This window comes from Chiloscyllium punctatum, chromosome 20 (genome assembly GCF_047496795.1).
Source record: "Chiloscyllium punctatum isolate Juve2018m chromosome 20, sChiPun1.3, whole genome shotgun sequence".
Taxonomy (NCBI): Eukaryota; Metazoa; Chordata; class Chondrichthyes; order Orectolobiformes; family Hemiscylliidae; genus Chiloscyllium; species Chiloscyllium punctatum.
Window position 1 is genome coordinate 73,882,065 of NC_092758.1, and position 13,341 is coordinate 73,895,405.

At 50.3% G+C, this 13,341-nt stretch overlaps 1 protein-coding gene across 1 annotated transcript in view; it reads right to left on the bottom strand.

Annotated features, from left to right (window-relative positions):
• The window catches only part of LOC140492194 (A-type potassium channel modulatory protein KCNIP1-like), a 503,740-nt gene extending 491,099 nt beyond the window's left edge, over positions 1 to 12,641 (bottom strand). The window contains exon 1 of the mRNA XM_072591070.1: positions 12,446 to 12,641. Within this exon, the coding sequence (XP_072447171.1) occupies positions 12,446 to 12,521 (76 nt within the window). The 5' untranslated portion in view covers positions 12,522 to 12,641. The remainder of the gene's footprint in view (positions 1 to 12,445) is intronic.
• Between the last annotated feature and the right edge of the window lie 700 nt (positions 12,642 to 13,341).

Consider the following 13,341-nt stretch of genomic DNA (forward strand, 5'->3'; position numbering starts at 1 on the left):
GTGCTCAAATGTAGAACCAGAACTGGACACAACTCTTTAAGTGTGCTCTAAGGTGGAACCACAACTGGGCACAACTCTACAATCGTGCTCAAACCTAGAACCAGAATTGGGCGCAATTCTCCGATTGTGCTCTAACCTAGAACCAGAACTGGTTACAACTCAGCGAGTGAGCTCTCTCCCAAAACCATATCTGGGCACAAATCTCTGTGTGTCTCCTAATCTAGAAACGGAACTGGGCACAATTCTCCAAGTGCGCTCTAATCTAGAACCAGAACTTGGCACAATTCTCTGAGTGTGCTCTAACGTAGCAGCATAACTGGAAACAATTCTCTGAGTGTGCTCTAACCTAGAACTAGAACTGGGCACAACACTCCGAGTGTGCTCTCACCTAGAACCAGAACTGGGCACAATTCTCTGAGTGTGCTATCACCGAAAACGAGAACATAGCACAATTCTCCGAGTGTGCTCTATCCCAGAAGGAGAACTAAGCACAATTCTCTGAGTTTGCTCTAACCTAGAACCAGAACTGGGCACGATTCTCTGAGCGTTCTCTATCCGAGAACCAGAATTGGGAACAATTCTCTAAGTGTGCTCTAACCTAGAATCAGAACTGTGCACAATTCTCTGAGTGTGCTCTAACCTAGAACCAGAACTGGACACAACTCTTTAAGAATGCTCTAAGCTAGAAACACAACTGGGCACAACTCTCCGAATGTCCTCGAACCTAGAACCAGAACTGAACACAACTCTCCAAGTGTCCCCTAACCTAGAACCAGAACTGAGCACAATTCTCTGAGTGTGCTCTGTCTGAGAACCAGAATTGGGCACAATTCTCCAAGTGTGCTCGAAACTAGGAACAGAATTGGACACAACTCTTTAAGAGTGCTCTAAGCTAGAACCACAATGGGGCACAACTCTCCAATTGTGCTCTAACGTAGAACCGGAACTGGACACAACTCTGCAAATGTTCTCGAACTTAGAACCAGAACTGGACACAACTCTTTAAGTGTGCTCTATCCTAGAACCAGAACTGGACACAAATCTCCGAGTGTACTCTAACCTAGAACCAGAACTGGGCACAACTATCTGAGTGTGCTCTAACCTCGAACCAGAACTGGACACAATTCTCCAAGTGTGCTCTATCTGAGAACCTGAACTGGACACAACTCTCCAATTGTGCTCTAACCTAGAACCAGAATTGGGCACAATTCTCTGAGTGTGCTCTAACCTAGAACCAGAACTGGTTACAACTCACCGAGTGTGCTCTCTCCCAAAACCATATCTGCGCACAAATCTCTGTGTGTCTCCTAATCTAGAACCAGAACTGGACACAACACTCTGATTGGGCTTGAACCTAGAACCAGAACTGGGCACAATTCACTGAGCGTGCTCTAACCTAGAACCAGAACAGGGACAATTCTCTGAGTGTGCTCTAATCTAGAACCCGAACTGGGCACAATTCTCCGAGTATGCTCTAACCTAGAACCAGAACTTGGCACAATTCTCTGAATGTGCTCTAACCTAGAACCAGAACTGGGCACAATTCTCCGAAAGTGCTATAACCCAGAACCAGAACTGGGTAAAACTCTTCGATGTGCTCTAACCGAGAACCAGAACTGGGCACAATTCTCCGAGTATGCTCTAACCTAGAACCTGAACTGGGCACAATTATTTGATTGTCCTCCAACCGAGAACCCGAACTGGACACAATTCTCTGAGTGTGCTCTAACCTAGAACCTGAACTGGTCACAATTCTCTGAGTTTGCTCCAGCCTAGAACCAGAATTGGGCACAATTCTCTGGGTGTGTTCTAACTTAGGACCAGAACTGGGCACAATTCTGCGAGTGTGCTCTAACCGAGAAAAAGAACTGGTCACATTTATCCAAGTGTGTTCTGAGAACCCGAAATGGACACAACTCTCCAATTGCGCTCTAACATAGAACCAGAATTGGGCACAATTCTCCGAGTGTGCTCTATCTGAGAATCTGAACTGGACACAACTCTCCAATTGTGCTCTAACCTAGAACCAGAATTGGGCGCAATTCTCCGAGTGTGCTCTATCCTAGAACCAGAACTGGTTACAACTCACCGAGTGTGCTCTCTCCCAAAACCATATCTGGCACAAATCTCTGTGTGTCTCCTAATCTAGAACCAGAACTGGACACAACACTCTGATTGGGCTTGAACCTAGAACCAAAACTGAGCACAATTCTCCGAGTGTGCTCTAACCTAGAACTAGAACTGGGCACAATTCTCTGAGAGTGCTCTGTCTGAGAACCAGAATTCGGCACAATTCTCCAAGTGTGCTCGAACCTAGAAACAGAATTGGGCACAACCCTTTAAGAGTGCTCTACGCTAGAACGACAACTGGGTACAACTTTCCCAGTATGCTCTATCCTAGAACCAAAACTGGGCACAATTCTCTGAGTGTGCTCTATCTGAGAACCAGAATAGGGCATAATTCTCTGAGTGTGCTCTAACCGAGAACCAGAACTGTACACAATTCTCTGAATGTGCGCTGACCTAGAACCCGAACTGGGCACAATTCTCTGAGTGTGCTATCACTGAGAATGAGAACATAGCACAATTCTCCGAGTGTGCTCCATCCCAGAACGAGAACTGAGCACAATTCTCTGAGTTTGCTCTAACCTTGAAGCAGAACAGGGCTCAATTCTTCAATTGTGCTCTAACCTAGAACCAGAACTGGGCACAGATCTCCGAGTGTGGTCTAACTCAGAACCAGAACTTGGTAGAACACTCCAAGTGTGCTCTAACCTAGAACCAGAACTGGGCACAACGCTGCAAGTGTGCTCTAACCTAGAACCAGAACTGTACACAATTCTCTGAGTGTATTCTAACCTAGAACCAGAATGGAACCCAACTCTCCGAGTATCCTCTAACCGAGAACCCGAACTGGGCACAACTCTCCGAATGTCCTCTAACCGAGAACTGGGCACAGATCTCTGTGTGTCTCCTAATGTAGAACCACAACTGAGCACAACTCTCCGAATGTCCTCTAACCTAGAACCAGAACTGGGCACAACTCTCCGAATGTCCTCTAACCTAGAACCAGAACTGGACACAACTCTCCGTGTGTGCTCTAACCTAGAACCAGAACAGGACACAACTGTTTAAGTGCGCTCTAACGTAGAACCACAACTGAGCACAACTCTCCAATTGTGCTCTAACCTAGAACCAGAACTGGACACAACTCTCCGAGAGTACTGTAACCTAGAACCAGAACTGGGCACAACTTTCTGAGTGTGCTCTAACCTAGAACCAGATCTGGACACAATTCTCCAAGTGTGCTCTATCTGAGAACAAGAATTGGACACAACTCTCCAATTGTGCTCTAACCTAGAACCAGAATTGGGCACAATTCTCCGAGTGTGCTCTAACCCAGAACCAGAACTGGTTACAACTCACCGAGTGTGCTCTCTCCCAAAACCGGATCTGGGCACAAATCTCTGTGTGTCTCCTAATCGAGAACCAGAACTGGACACAACACTCCGATTGTGCTCTAACCTAAAACCAGAACTGGGCACAATTCTCTGAGTGTGCTCTAACCTAGAATCCGAACTGGGCACAATTCTTCGAATGTGCTTTAACCTAGAACCAGAACTGGGCACAATTCTCTGAGTGTGCTCTAATCTCGAACCAGAACTGGGCACAATTCTCCGAATGTGCTCTAACCTAGCACCTGAACTGGGCACAATTCTCTGAGTGTGCTATCACTGAGAACGAGAACATAGCACAATTCTCCAAGTGTGCTCCATCCCAGAACGAGAACTGAGCACAATTCTCTGAGTTTGCTCTAACCTTGAACCAGAACAGGGCTCAATTCTTCAATTGTGCTCTAACCTAGAACCAGAACTGGGCACAGATCTCCGAGTGTGCTCTAACGTAGAACCAGAACTTGGTAGAACTCTCCAAGTGTGCTCTAACCTAGAACCAGAACTGAGCACAATTCTCCGAATGTGCTCTAACCTAGAACCAGAACTGTACACAATTCTCTGAGTGTGCTCTGTCCGAGAACCAGAATTGGGCACAATTCTCCAAGTGTGCTCGAACCTAGAAACAGAACTTGACACAACTCTTTAAGAGTGCTCTAAGCTAGAACCATAACTGGACACAACTGTTTAAATGTGCTCTAACGTAGAACCACAACTGAGCACAACTCTCCAATTGTGCTCTAACCTAGAACCAGAATTGGGCGCAATTCTCCGAGTGTGCTCTAATCTAGAACCAGAACTGGACACAACTCTCCAATGTCCTCTAACCAAGAACCCGAACTGGACACAACTCTCCATGCGGCTGACGCAGCTACCACCCCCACGCAGAGTGATGATGTCACTCCCGCCCCCATCATGGCCACTCCCACAGCCACTTCTGGCCCTCACATCATCGCTGATGCCACACGCTCAGTGACTTCCGCCACCCCTACTGCCATGATCACCACCACTTCCGCCTCCACAAGTGCCACTCACCTGCATTCTGCTGACACGCCCCCCCACAGACCCCACTGTCACCTTCCCCACACCCCAGAACCCCGAGGGGAACATTACCCCAGCTCATGCCTCCACCCCCATTCCCCCCACCATCACACCCACTCCAGGTACTGGCTCCGACCCCACTCCCAGCTCCACACCCACGCCAGATCCCAGCTCCCGGCCCTGCCGAGTTTTCACCATCCCTCCAGACCTCCCACTCACTGAGGACGAACGATCAGTCCTCAGCAAAGGACTCACCTTCATCCCCCTCCGTCCACGCATCTATGAATTTAATACACGACGTGACGTCGAACAATTCTTCCGTCGCCTCCGCCTCCGATCTTACTTTCACAATCAGGATTCCCACCCACCTTCCGAGGACCCCTTCGCCCACTTCCAACACACTGCATCCACCTGGACTACCCGCGCTGTCCTATTACCTGCCCTCGACCTCTTCATTTCCAACTGCCGCCGGGACATTAACCGCCTCAACCTGTCGTCCCCCCTCCCCCACTCCAACCTCTCACCCTCACAACGCGCAGCCCTCCAATCCCCCTGCTCCAATCCCAACCTCACCATCAAGCCAGCAGATAAAGGGGGCGCAGTGGTAGTCTGGCGCACTAACCTCTACACCGCTGAAGCCAAACGCCAACTCGAGGACACCTCTTCCTACTGCTCCCTCGACCATGACCCCACCCCCATCACCAAACCATCACCTCCCAGACCATACAGAACCTCATCACCTCAGGAGATCTCCCACCCACAGCTTCCAACCTCATAGTCCGGGAACCCCGCACTGCCCGGTTCTACCTCCTTCCCAAGATCCACAAGCCTGACCACCCTGGCCAACCCATTGTTGCAGCATGCTCCTGCCCCACTGAACTCATCTCGACCTACCTTGACACTGTCCTATCCCCCCTAGTCCAGGAACTCCCCACATACATTCGAGACACCACCCACGCCCTCCACCTCCTCCAAGACTTCCGTTTCTCCGGCCCCCAACGCCTTATCTTCACCATGGATATCCAATCCCTCTACACCTCCATCCGCCATGACCAGGGCCTCCAAGCCCTCCGTTTTTTCCTCTCCAGACGTCCCCAACAGTACCCTTCCACTGACACTCGCAATTGTTTGGCCGAACTGGTCCTCACCCTTAACAATTTCTCCTTTGAATCCTCCCACTTCCTCCAGACCAAAGGCGTAGCCATGGGCACACGTATGGGCCCCAGCTATGCCTGTCTCTTTGTTGGCTATGTAGAACAGTTGATCTTCCGTAATTACACCAGCACTACTCCCCACCTCTTCCTCTGCTACATTGATGACTGCATTGGCGCCACCTCGTGCTCCCGCGAGGAGGTTGAGCAATTCATCAACTTCACCAACACATTCCACCCTGACCTTAAATTTACCTGGACTATCTCTGACACCTCGCTCCCCTTCCTGGACCTCTCCATCTCCATTAGTGAGGACCGACTTGACACTGACATTTTTTACAAACCCACTGACTCCCATAGCTACCTGGATTACACCTCTTCCCACCCGATCTCTTGCAAAAATGCCATCCCGTATTCCCAATTTCTCCGTCTCCGCCGTATCTGCTCCCAGGAGGACCAGTTCCACCATAGGACACACCAGATGGCCTCCTTCTTTAGAGACCGCAATTTCCCTTCCCACGTGGTTAAAGATGCCCTCCAATGCATCTCGTCCACATCCCGCACCTCCGCCCTCAGACCCCACCCCTCCAACCGTAACAAGGACAGAACGCCCCTGGTGCTCACCTTCCACCCTACAAACCTTCGCATCAACCAAATCATCCACTGACATTTTCGCCACCTCCAAAAAGACCCCACCACCAGGGATATATTTCCCTCCCCACCCCTTTCCGCCTTCCGCAAAGACCGTTCCCTCCGTGACTACCTGGTCAGGTCCATGCCCCCCTACGACCCATCCTCCCATTCTGGCATTTTCCCCTGCCACCGCAAGAACTGTAAAACCTGTGCCCACACCTCCTCCCTCACCTCTATCCAAGGCCCTAAAGGAGCCTTCCACATCCATCAAAGTTTTACCTGCACATCCACTAATATCATTTATTGTATCCGTTGCTCCCGATGTGGTCTCCTCTACATTGGGGAGACTGGGCGCCTCCTAGCAGAGCGCTTTAGGGAACATCTCCGAGACACCCGCACCAATCAACCAAACCGTCCCGTGGCCCAACATTTCAACTCCCCCTCCCACTCTGCCGAGGACATGGAGGTCCTGGGCCTCTTTCACCGCCGCTCCCTCACCACCAGACGCCTGGAGGAAGAACGCCTCATCTTCCGCCTCGGAACACTTCAACCCCAGGGCATCAATGTGGACTTCAACAGCTTCCTCATTTCCCCTTCAGCCTAGAACCAGAACTGGACACAACACTCCGATTGTGCTCTAATCTAGAACCAGAACTGTACACAATTCTCTGAGTGTGCTCTATCTGAGAACCAGAATTGGGCACAATTCTCTGAGTGTGCTCTAACCTCGCACCGGAACTGGGCACAATTCTCCGAATGTGCTCTAACCGAGAACCAGAACTGTACACAATTCTCTGAATGTGCACTGACCTAGAACCCGAACTGGGCACAATTCTCTGAGTGTGCTATCACTGAGAACGAGAACATAGCACAATTCTCCGAGTGTGCTCCATCCCAGAACGAGAACTGAGCACAATTCTCTGAGTTTGCTCTAACCTTGAACCAGAACGGGGCACAATTCTCTGAGCGTTCTCTATCCAAGAATGAGAATTGGGCACAATTCACCAAGTGTGCTCTAACTTAGCACCATAACTGGAAACAATTCTCCGAGTATCTTCTAACCTAGTACCAGAACTGGACACAACTCTCCAAATATGCTCTATCCTAGAACAAGAACTGGGCACAATTCTCCAAATGTGCTCTAACTTAGAAACACAACTGGGCACAACTCTCTGAATGTCCCAGAACAAGAACTGAGCACAATTCCCTGAGTTTGCTCTAACCTAGAACCAGAACTGGGCACAGATCTCCAGGTGTACTCTAACTTAGAACCAGATCTTGGTAGCAGTCTCCAAGTGTGCTCTATCCTAGAAAAAGAACTGGGCACAATTCTCTAAATGTGCTCTAACCTAGAACCAGAACTGAGCACAATTCTCTGAGTGTGCTCTAACCTAGAACCAGAACTGGGCACAATTCTCTGAGTGTGCTCTGTCCGAGAACCAGAATTGGGCACAATTCTCCAAATGTGCTCTAACCTAAAACCAGAACTGGACACAACTCTTGAAGTGTGCTCTAAGCTAGAAACACAACTGGGCACAACTCTCCGAATGTCCTCAAACCTAGAACCAGAACTGGACACAACTCTCCGAGTGTCTCTAACCTAGTACCAGAACTGGACATGACGCTCTGAGAGTGCTCTATCCTAGAATCAGAACTGGGCACAATTCTCTGAGTGTGCTCTAACCTAGAACCAGAACTGGGCACAGGTCTCCAAAAGTGCTCTCATCTAGTACTAGAACTGGACACAACTCTCCGCGTATGCTCTATCCTAGAACCAGAACTGGACACAATCTCTCCAAATGTGCACTAACCTAGAACCAGAACTGAGCACAATTCTCCGAGTGTGCTCTAACCTAGAACCAGAACTGGGCACAATTCTCTGAATGTGCTCTGTCCAAGAACAAGAATTGGGCACAATTCTCCAAGTGTGTTCAGATCTAGAACCAGAACTGGTCACAATTCTCTGAGTGTGTTCAGATCTAGAACCAGAACGGGACACATTTCTCTGAGTTTGCTCCAGCCGAGAACCAGAACTGGGCACAACTCTCCGAGTGTGCTCTAACCTAGAACCGGAACTGGGCACAATTCTCGGAGTGTCCTCTAACCTAGAACCAGGTCTGGGCACAATTCTCCAAGTGTACTCTAACCGAGAACCAGAACTGGACACAATTCTATGAGTTTGCTTCAGCCTAGAACCAGAACTGGGTACAACTCTCTGAGTGTGCTCTAACCTAGAACCAGAACTGGACACAATTCTCTGACTGTGCTCTATCCTCGAACCAGAACTGGACACAATTCTCCGAGTGTGCTCTAACATAGCACCAGAACTGGACACACTTCACACGCCATAAGTCATCTAATTAAGTAACCTAAGTAATTCTTCAATTGTGCTCGAACCTAGAACCAGAACTGGGTACAATTCTCCGATGTGCTCTAATCTAGACACAGAACTGGATTCAACTTGCCAAATGTCCTCTAACCAAGAACCAGAACTGGGCACAATTCTCTGAGTGTGCACTAACCCCGAACCAGAACTGGGTACAACTCTCCAGTGTGCTTTAACTGAGAACCAGAACTGGGCACAATTCTCCAAGTGTGCTCTAACCTAGAACCAGAACTGGGCACAATTCTCTGACTGTGCTCTATCCAAGAACCAGAATTGGGCACAATTCTCCAAGTGCAATCTAACCTAGAACCAGAACTGGGCACAATTCTCTGAGTGTGCTCTTTCCGAGAACCACAATTGGGCACAGTTTCCACACTGTAAGTAATCTAAGTAAATCTAAATAACTCTCCAATTGTGCTCTAACCTAGAACCAGAACTGGGCACAATTCTCTGAGTGTGCTCTAACTTAGAACCAGAAGTGGGCAAACCTCCCCTAGTGTACTCTAACCTAGAATCAGAACTGGACACAATTCTCTGACTGTGCTCTAGCCGAGAACCAAAATTGGGCACAATTCTCCAAGTGTGCTCTATCTTAGAACCAGAAGTGGGCACAATTCTCCGAGTGTCCTCTAACCGAGATCCAGAACTGGAGACAATTCTCTGAGAGTGCTCGAACCTAGAACCTGAACTGGGAACAACTCTTCAAGTGTGCTCTAACCTAGAACCAGAACTTGGCACAATTCTCTGAGTGTTCTCTAACCTAGCACCAGAACTGGACACACTTTCCACACTGTAAGTAATCTAAGTAAGTAACCTAAGTAACTCTCCAATTGTGCTCTAACCTAGAACCAGAACTGGGTAAAAATCTCTGAGTGTGCTCTAACCTAGAAGCAGAACTGGCCACAATTATCCAAGTGTGCTCTAACCTAGAACCAGAACTGGGTACAACTCTCTGAGTGTGCTGTAATCTAGAACCAGAACTGGACACAATTTTCCAAGTGTCCTCTAACCAATCAGAACTGGGCACAATTCTCCGAGTGTGCTTTCACCAGTGGGGTTCTGTCCTGGTGGTGGTTGGAGGGGCGGGGCTCAAGGGCGGAGGAGCGGGAAGTGGAAGAGATGCGGTGGAGGGCATCATCGTCTATGTCTGGGGGGAAATTGCGGTCCTTGAAGAAGGTGGTACTGTTTTGGAACTGGTCCTCCTGGGAGCAGATGCAGTGGAGACGAGGGAATTGGGAATATGGGATGCTGTTTGTACAGGGGACAGGGTGGGAGGAGGTGTAGTCTAGGTAGCTGTGGGAGTCGGTCGGTTTATAGTAAACGTCTGTGTCGATTCGGTCACCCGAGATGGAAATGGAAAGGTCTAGGAAGGGGAGGGAGGAGTCTGAGATGGTCCAGGTGAATTTGAGGTCGGGGTGGAAAGTGTTGGTAAAGTGGATGAACTGTTCAACCTCCTCGTGGGAGCACGAGGCAGCGCCGATGCAGTCATCGATGGAGCGGAGGAAAAGGTGGGGGGGGTGGTGCCAGTGTAGCTGCGGAAGATGGACTGTTCCACATATCCACTTCCCGCTCCTCCGCCCTTGAGCCCCGCCCCTCCAACCGCCACCAGGACAGAACCCCACTGGTCCTCACCTACCACCCCACCAACCTCCATATACAGCGTATCATCCGCCGTCATTTCCGCCACCTCCAAACGGACCCCACCCCTATCAGCGTTCCGAAAAGACCACTCCCTCCGTGACTCCCTCGTCAGGTCCACACCCCCCACCAACCTAACCTCCACTCCCGGCATCTTCCCCTGCAACCGCAAGAAATGCAAAACTTGCGCCCACACCTCCCCCCAAGGCCCCAAAGGATACTTCCATATCTGCCACAAATTTACCTGCACCTCCACACACATCATCTATTGCATCCGCTGCACCCGATGTGGCCTCCTCTACATTGGGGAGACAGGCCGCCTACTTGCGGAACGTTTCAGAGAACACCTCTGGGACACCCGGACCAACCAACCCAACCACCCCGTAGCCCAACACTTCAACTCCCCCTCCCACTCCATCAAGGACATGCAGGTCCTTGGACTCCTCCATCGCCAGACCTTAGCAACACGACAGTTGGAGGAAGAGCGCCTCATCTTCCGCCTAGGAACCCTCCAACCACAAGGGATGAACTCAGATTTCTCCAGTTTCCTCATTTCCCCTCCCCCCACCTTGTCTCAGTCAAATCCCTCGAACTCAGCACCGCCTTCCTAACCTGCAATCTTCTTCCTGACCTCTCCGCCCCCACCCCACTCCAGCCTATCACCCTCACCTTGACCTCCCTCCACCTATTGCATTCCCAACGCCCCTCCCCCAAGTCCCTCCTCCCGACCTTTTATCTTAGCCTGCTGGACACACTTTCCTCATTCCTGAAGAAGGGTTCATGCCCGAAACATCGATTCTCCTGCTCCTTGGATGTTGCCTGACCTGCTGCGCTTTTCCAGCAACACATTTTCAGCTCTGATCTCCACCATCTGCAGTCCTCACTTTCTCCTCGAAGATTAGTAACAGGTGCAGCAAGTTCAGAATTAATTCTAAGATCTGCCAGAAAAAATACAGGGCTTGTTCTTCCGGAATACCTATTTACCTTGCGAAGGGGGACGCACTCTGTATTCCTTTCAATCCTCTTAAACAGACACTGTCTCCAAGAAAAAAAATCCTACTGTTCATTTCACAAGGATGTGTCAGTTGTGGGAAAATCAGTGCACCCTTATTCAGTTAAAAACAAACACGCCAACACCTTTCCCACCATGAGCCATACAGTTCAGGTGACTCTAGTGGAACAAGCCTTTCAGCTGCCCGAGCAACTGACTGAGTTCAAAAAGCTCCCAGCAACAGTCTGAGGCCATAAGCCAAGGAAGAATCAGGTGGGGTTCCCCAAAGGGCATTGCTTCAAATACAGTTTGTACCCGGTCTCTGTTGAGATGGAAAACAAGGCAATACCGGATGCAGCGAGAAGCTGTTCCACACACATGGGCTCAGTACCGAACTCTGAAAATTGCGAATTGGCAGTGAAGGGCTTTTGCCCGAAACGTCGATTTCGCTGCTCCTTGGATGCTGCCTGAACTGCTGTGCTCTTCCAGCACCACTAATCCAGAATCTGGTTTCCAGCATCTGCAGTCATTGTTTTTACCGAGTTGTATCAAAAAGCCAAAGTTGAAATGCTGGAGCGCGGAGGTTCTGTCAAACTGTTAATCAGGTGACATTTGAATGTGAGGTTTTTCATTTGCTGGTCGCTGGCTAATCCTCACAGCTTGTACGTCCACCCCGAGTGGGGGTGGGTGGGGAGGAGAGAGTCCCTTGCTGTCTCCAGGTAGATCAGCAGCAGAGTGACTGGGACTGGCACTGACCGCCAGGATTCCTATACAACGTGAGCAGGAGCTGCTATCACTGCCAACACTACAGAGCTGCCGGGCTACTGATCAGCTCAGCCCAGGGTCACAGGGGAAACCGCCTGAGCAATACTTTCTATCACTGCAGGAAGCCTGTCTCACTCCAACACAGGCTGCAGATGACACAGTAATTACCTCAACGTTTCAAAGCCATTTATTATTCAGACAAGTCCAATGCGATATGACAACCTCCAGTCACTCGTCCATATCTTACTTACAAACAGTTCCCATCACCGGATAGGGTTCCCTTGAGCCCCAGTTCATAGCTGTTTCATGGTCAAACTGGAGCTAACATCGATGCAAAGTGGGCAGACACACACACGGCGGGGTAGTGAGGGTGGAAACCATCTCTTACCTTGGAGAGAGCTGCTCACCAGCCTGACCACACAACGGAGAAATTTAATCATCTGATGTCTGCAGCAAGCGCTCATCCCTCAGCCCTTGCTCAGGGAGCTCAGTGGCTTCACTTGGTCCCTTCTCGTTGGCTGGATCCACGTACCGCTGCCGAGTTCTCCTGGATCAGAGTGCGGCGAACATCTTGCTACACACTGCAGCTACTCCCCTGGCTGCGATCGGAGAAGCGCATTCCGCGCCCCCGCCCCTAACACACAACCACACACACAGACCCCTGCTCTCCACTCTCTCTCTCACACACACAGACCCCTGCTCTCCACTCTCTCTCTCACACACACAGACCCCTGCTCTCCACTCTCTCACACACAGACCCCTGCTCTCCACTCTCTCACACACAGACCCCTGCTCTCCACTCTCACACACACAGACCCCTGCTCTCCACTCTCTCACACACAGACCCCTGCTCTCCACTCTCACACACACAGACCCCTGCTCTCCACTCTCTCACACACAGACCCCTGCTCTCCACTCTCTCACACACAGACCCCTGCTCTCCACTCACACACACAGACCCCTGCTCTCCACTCACACACACACAGACCCCTGCTCTCCACTCTCACACACACACACACAGACCCTTGCTCTCCACTCACACACACAGACCCCTGCTCTCCACTCTCACACACACACACACAGACCACTGCTCTCCACTCACACACACAAACCCCTGCTCTCTACACACACAGACCCCTGCTCTCCACTCACACACACAGACCCCTGCTCTCCACTCTCTCACACACACACACAGACCCCTGCTCTCCACTCACACACACAGACCCCTGCTCTCCACTCACACACACACAGACCCCTGCTCTCCACTCTCTCACACACACACAC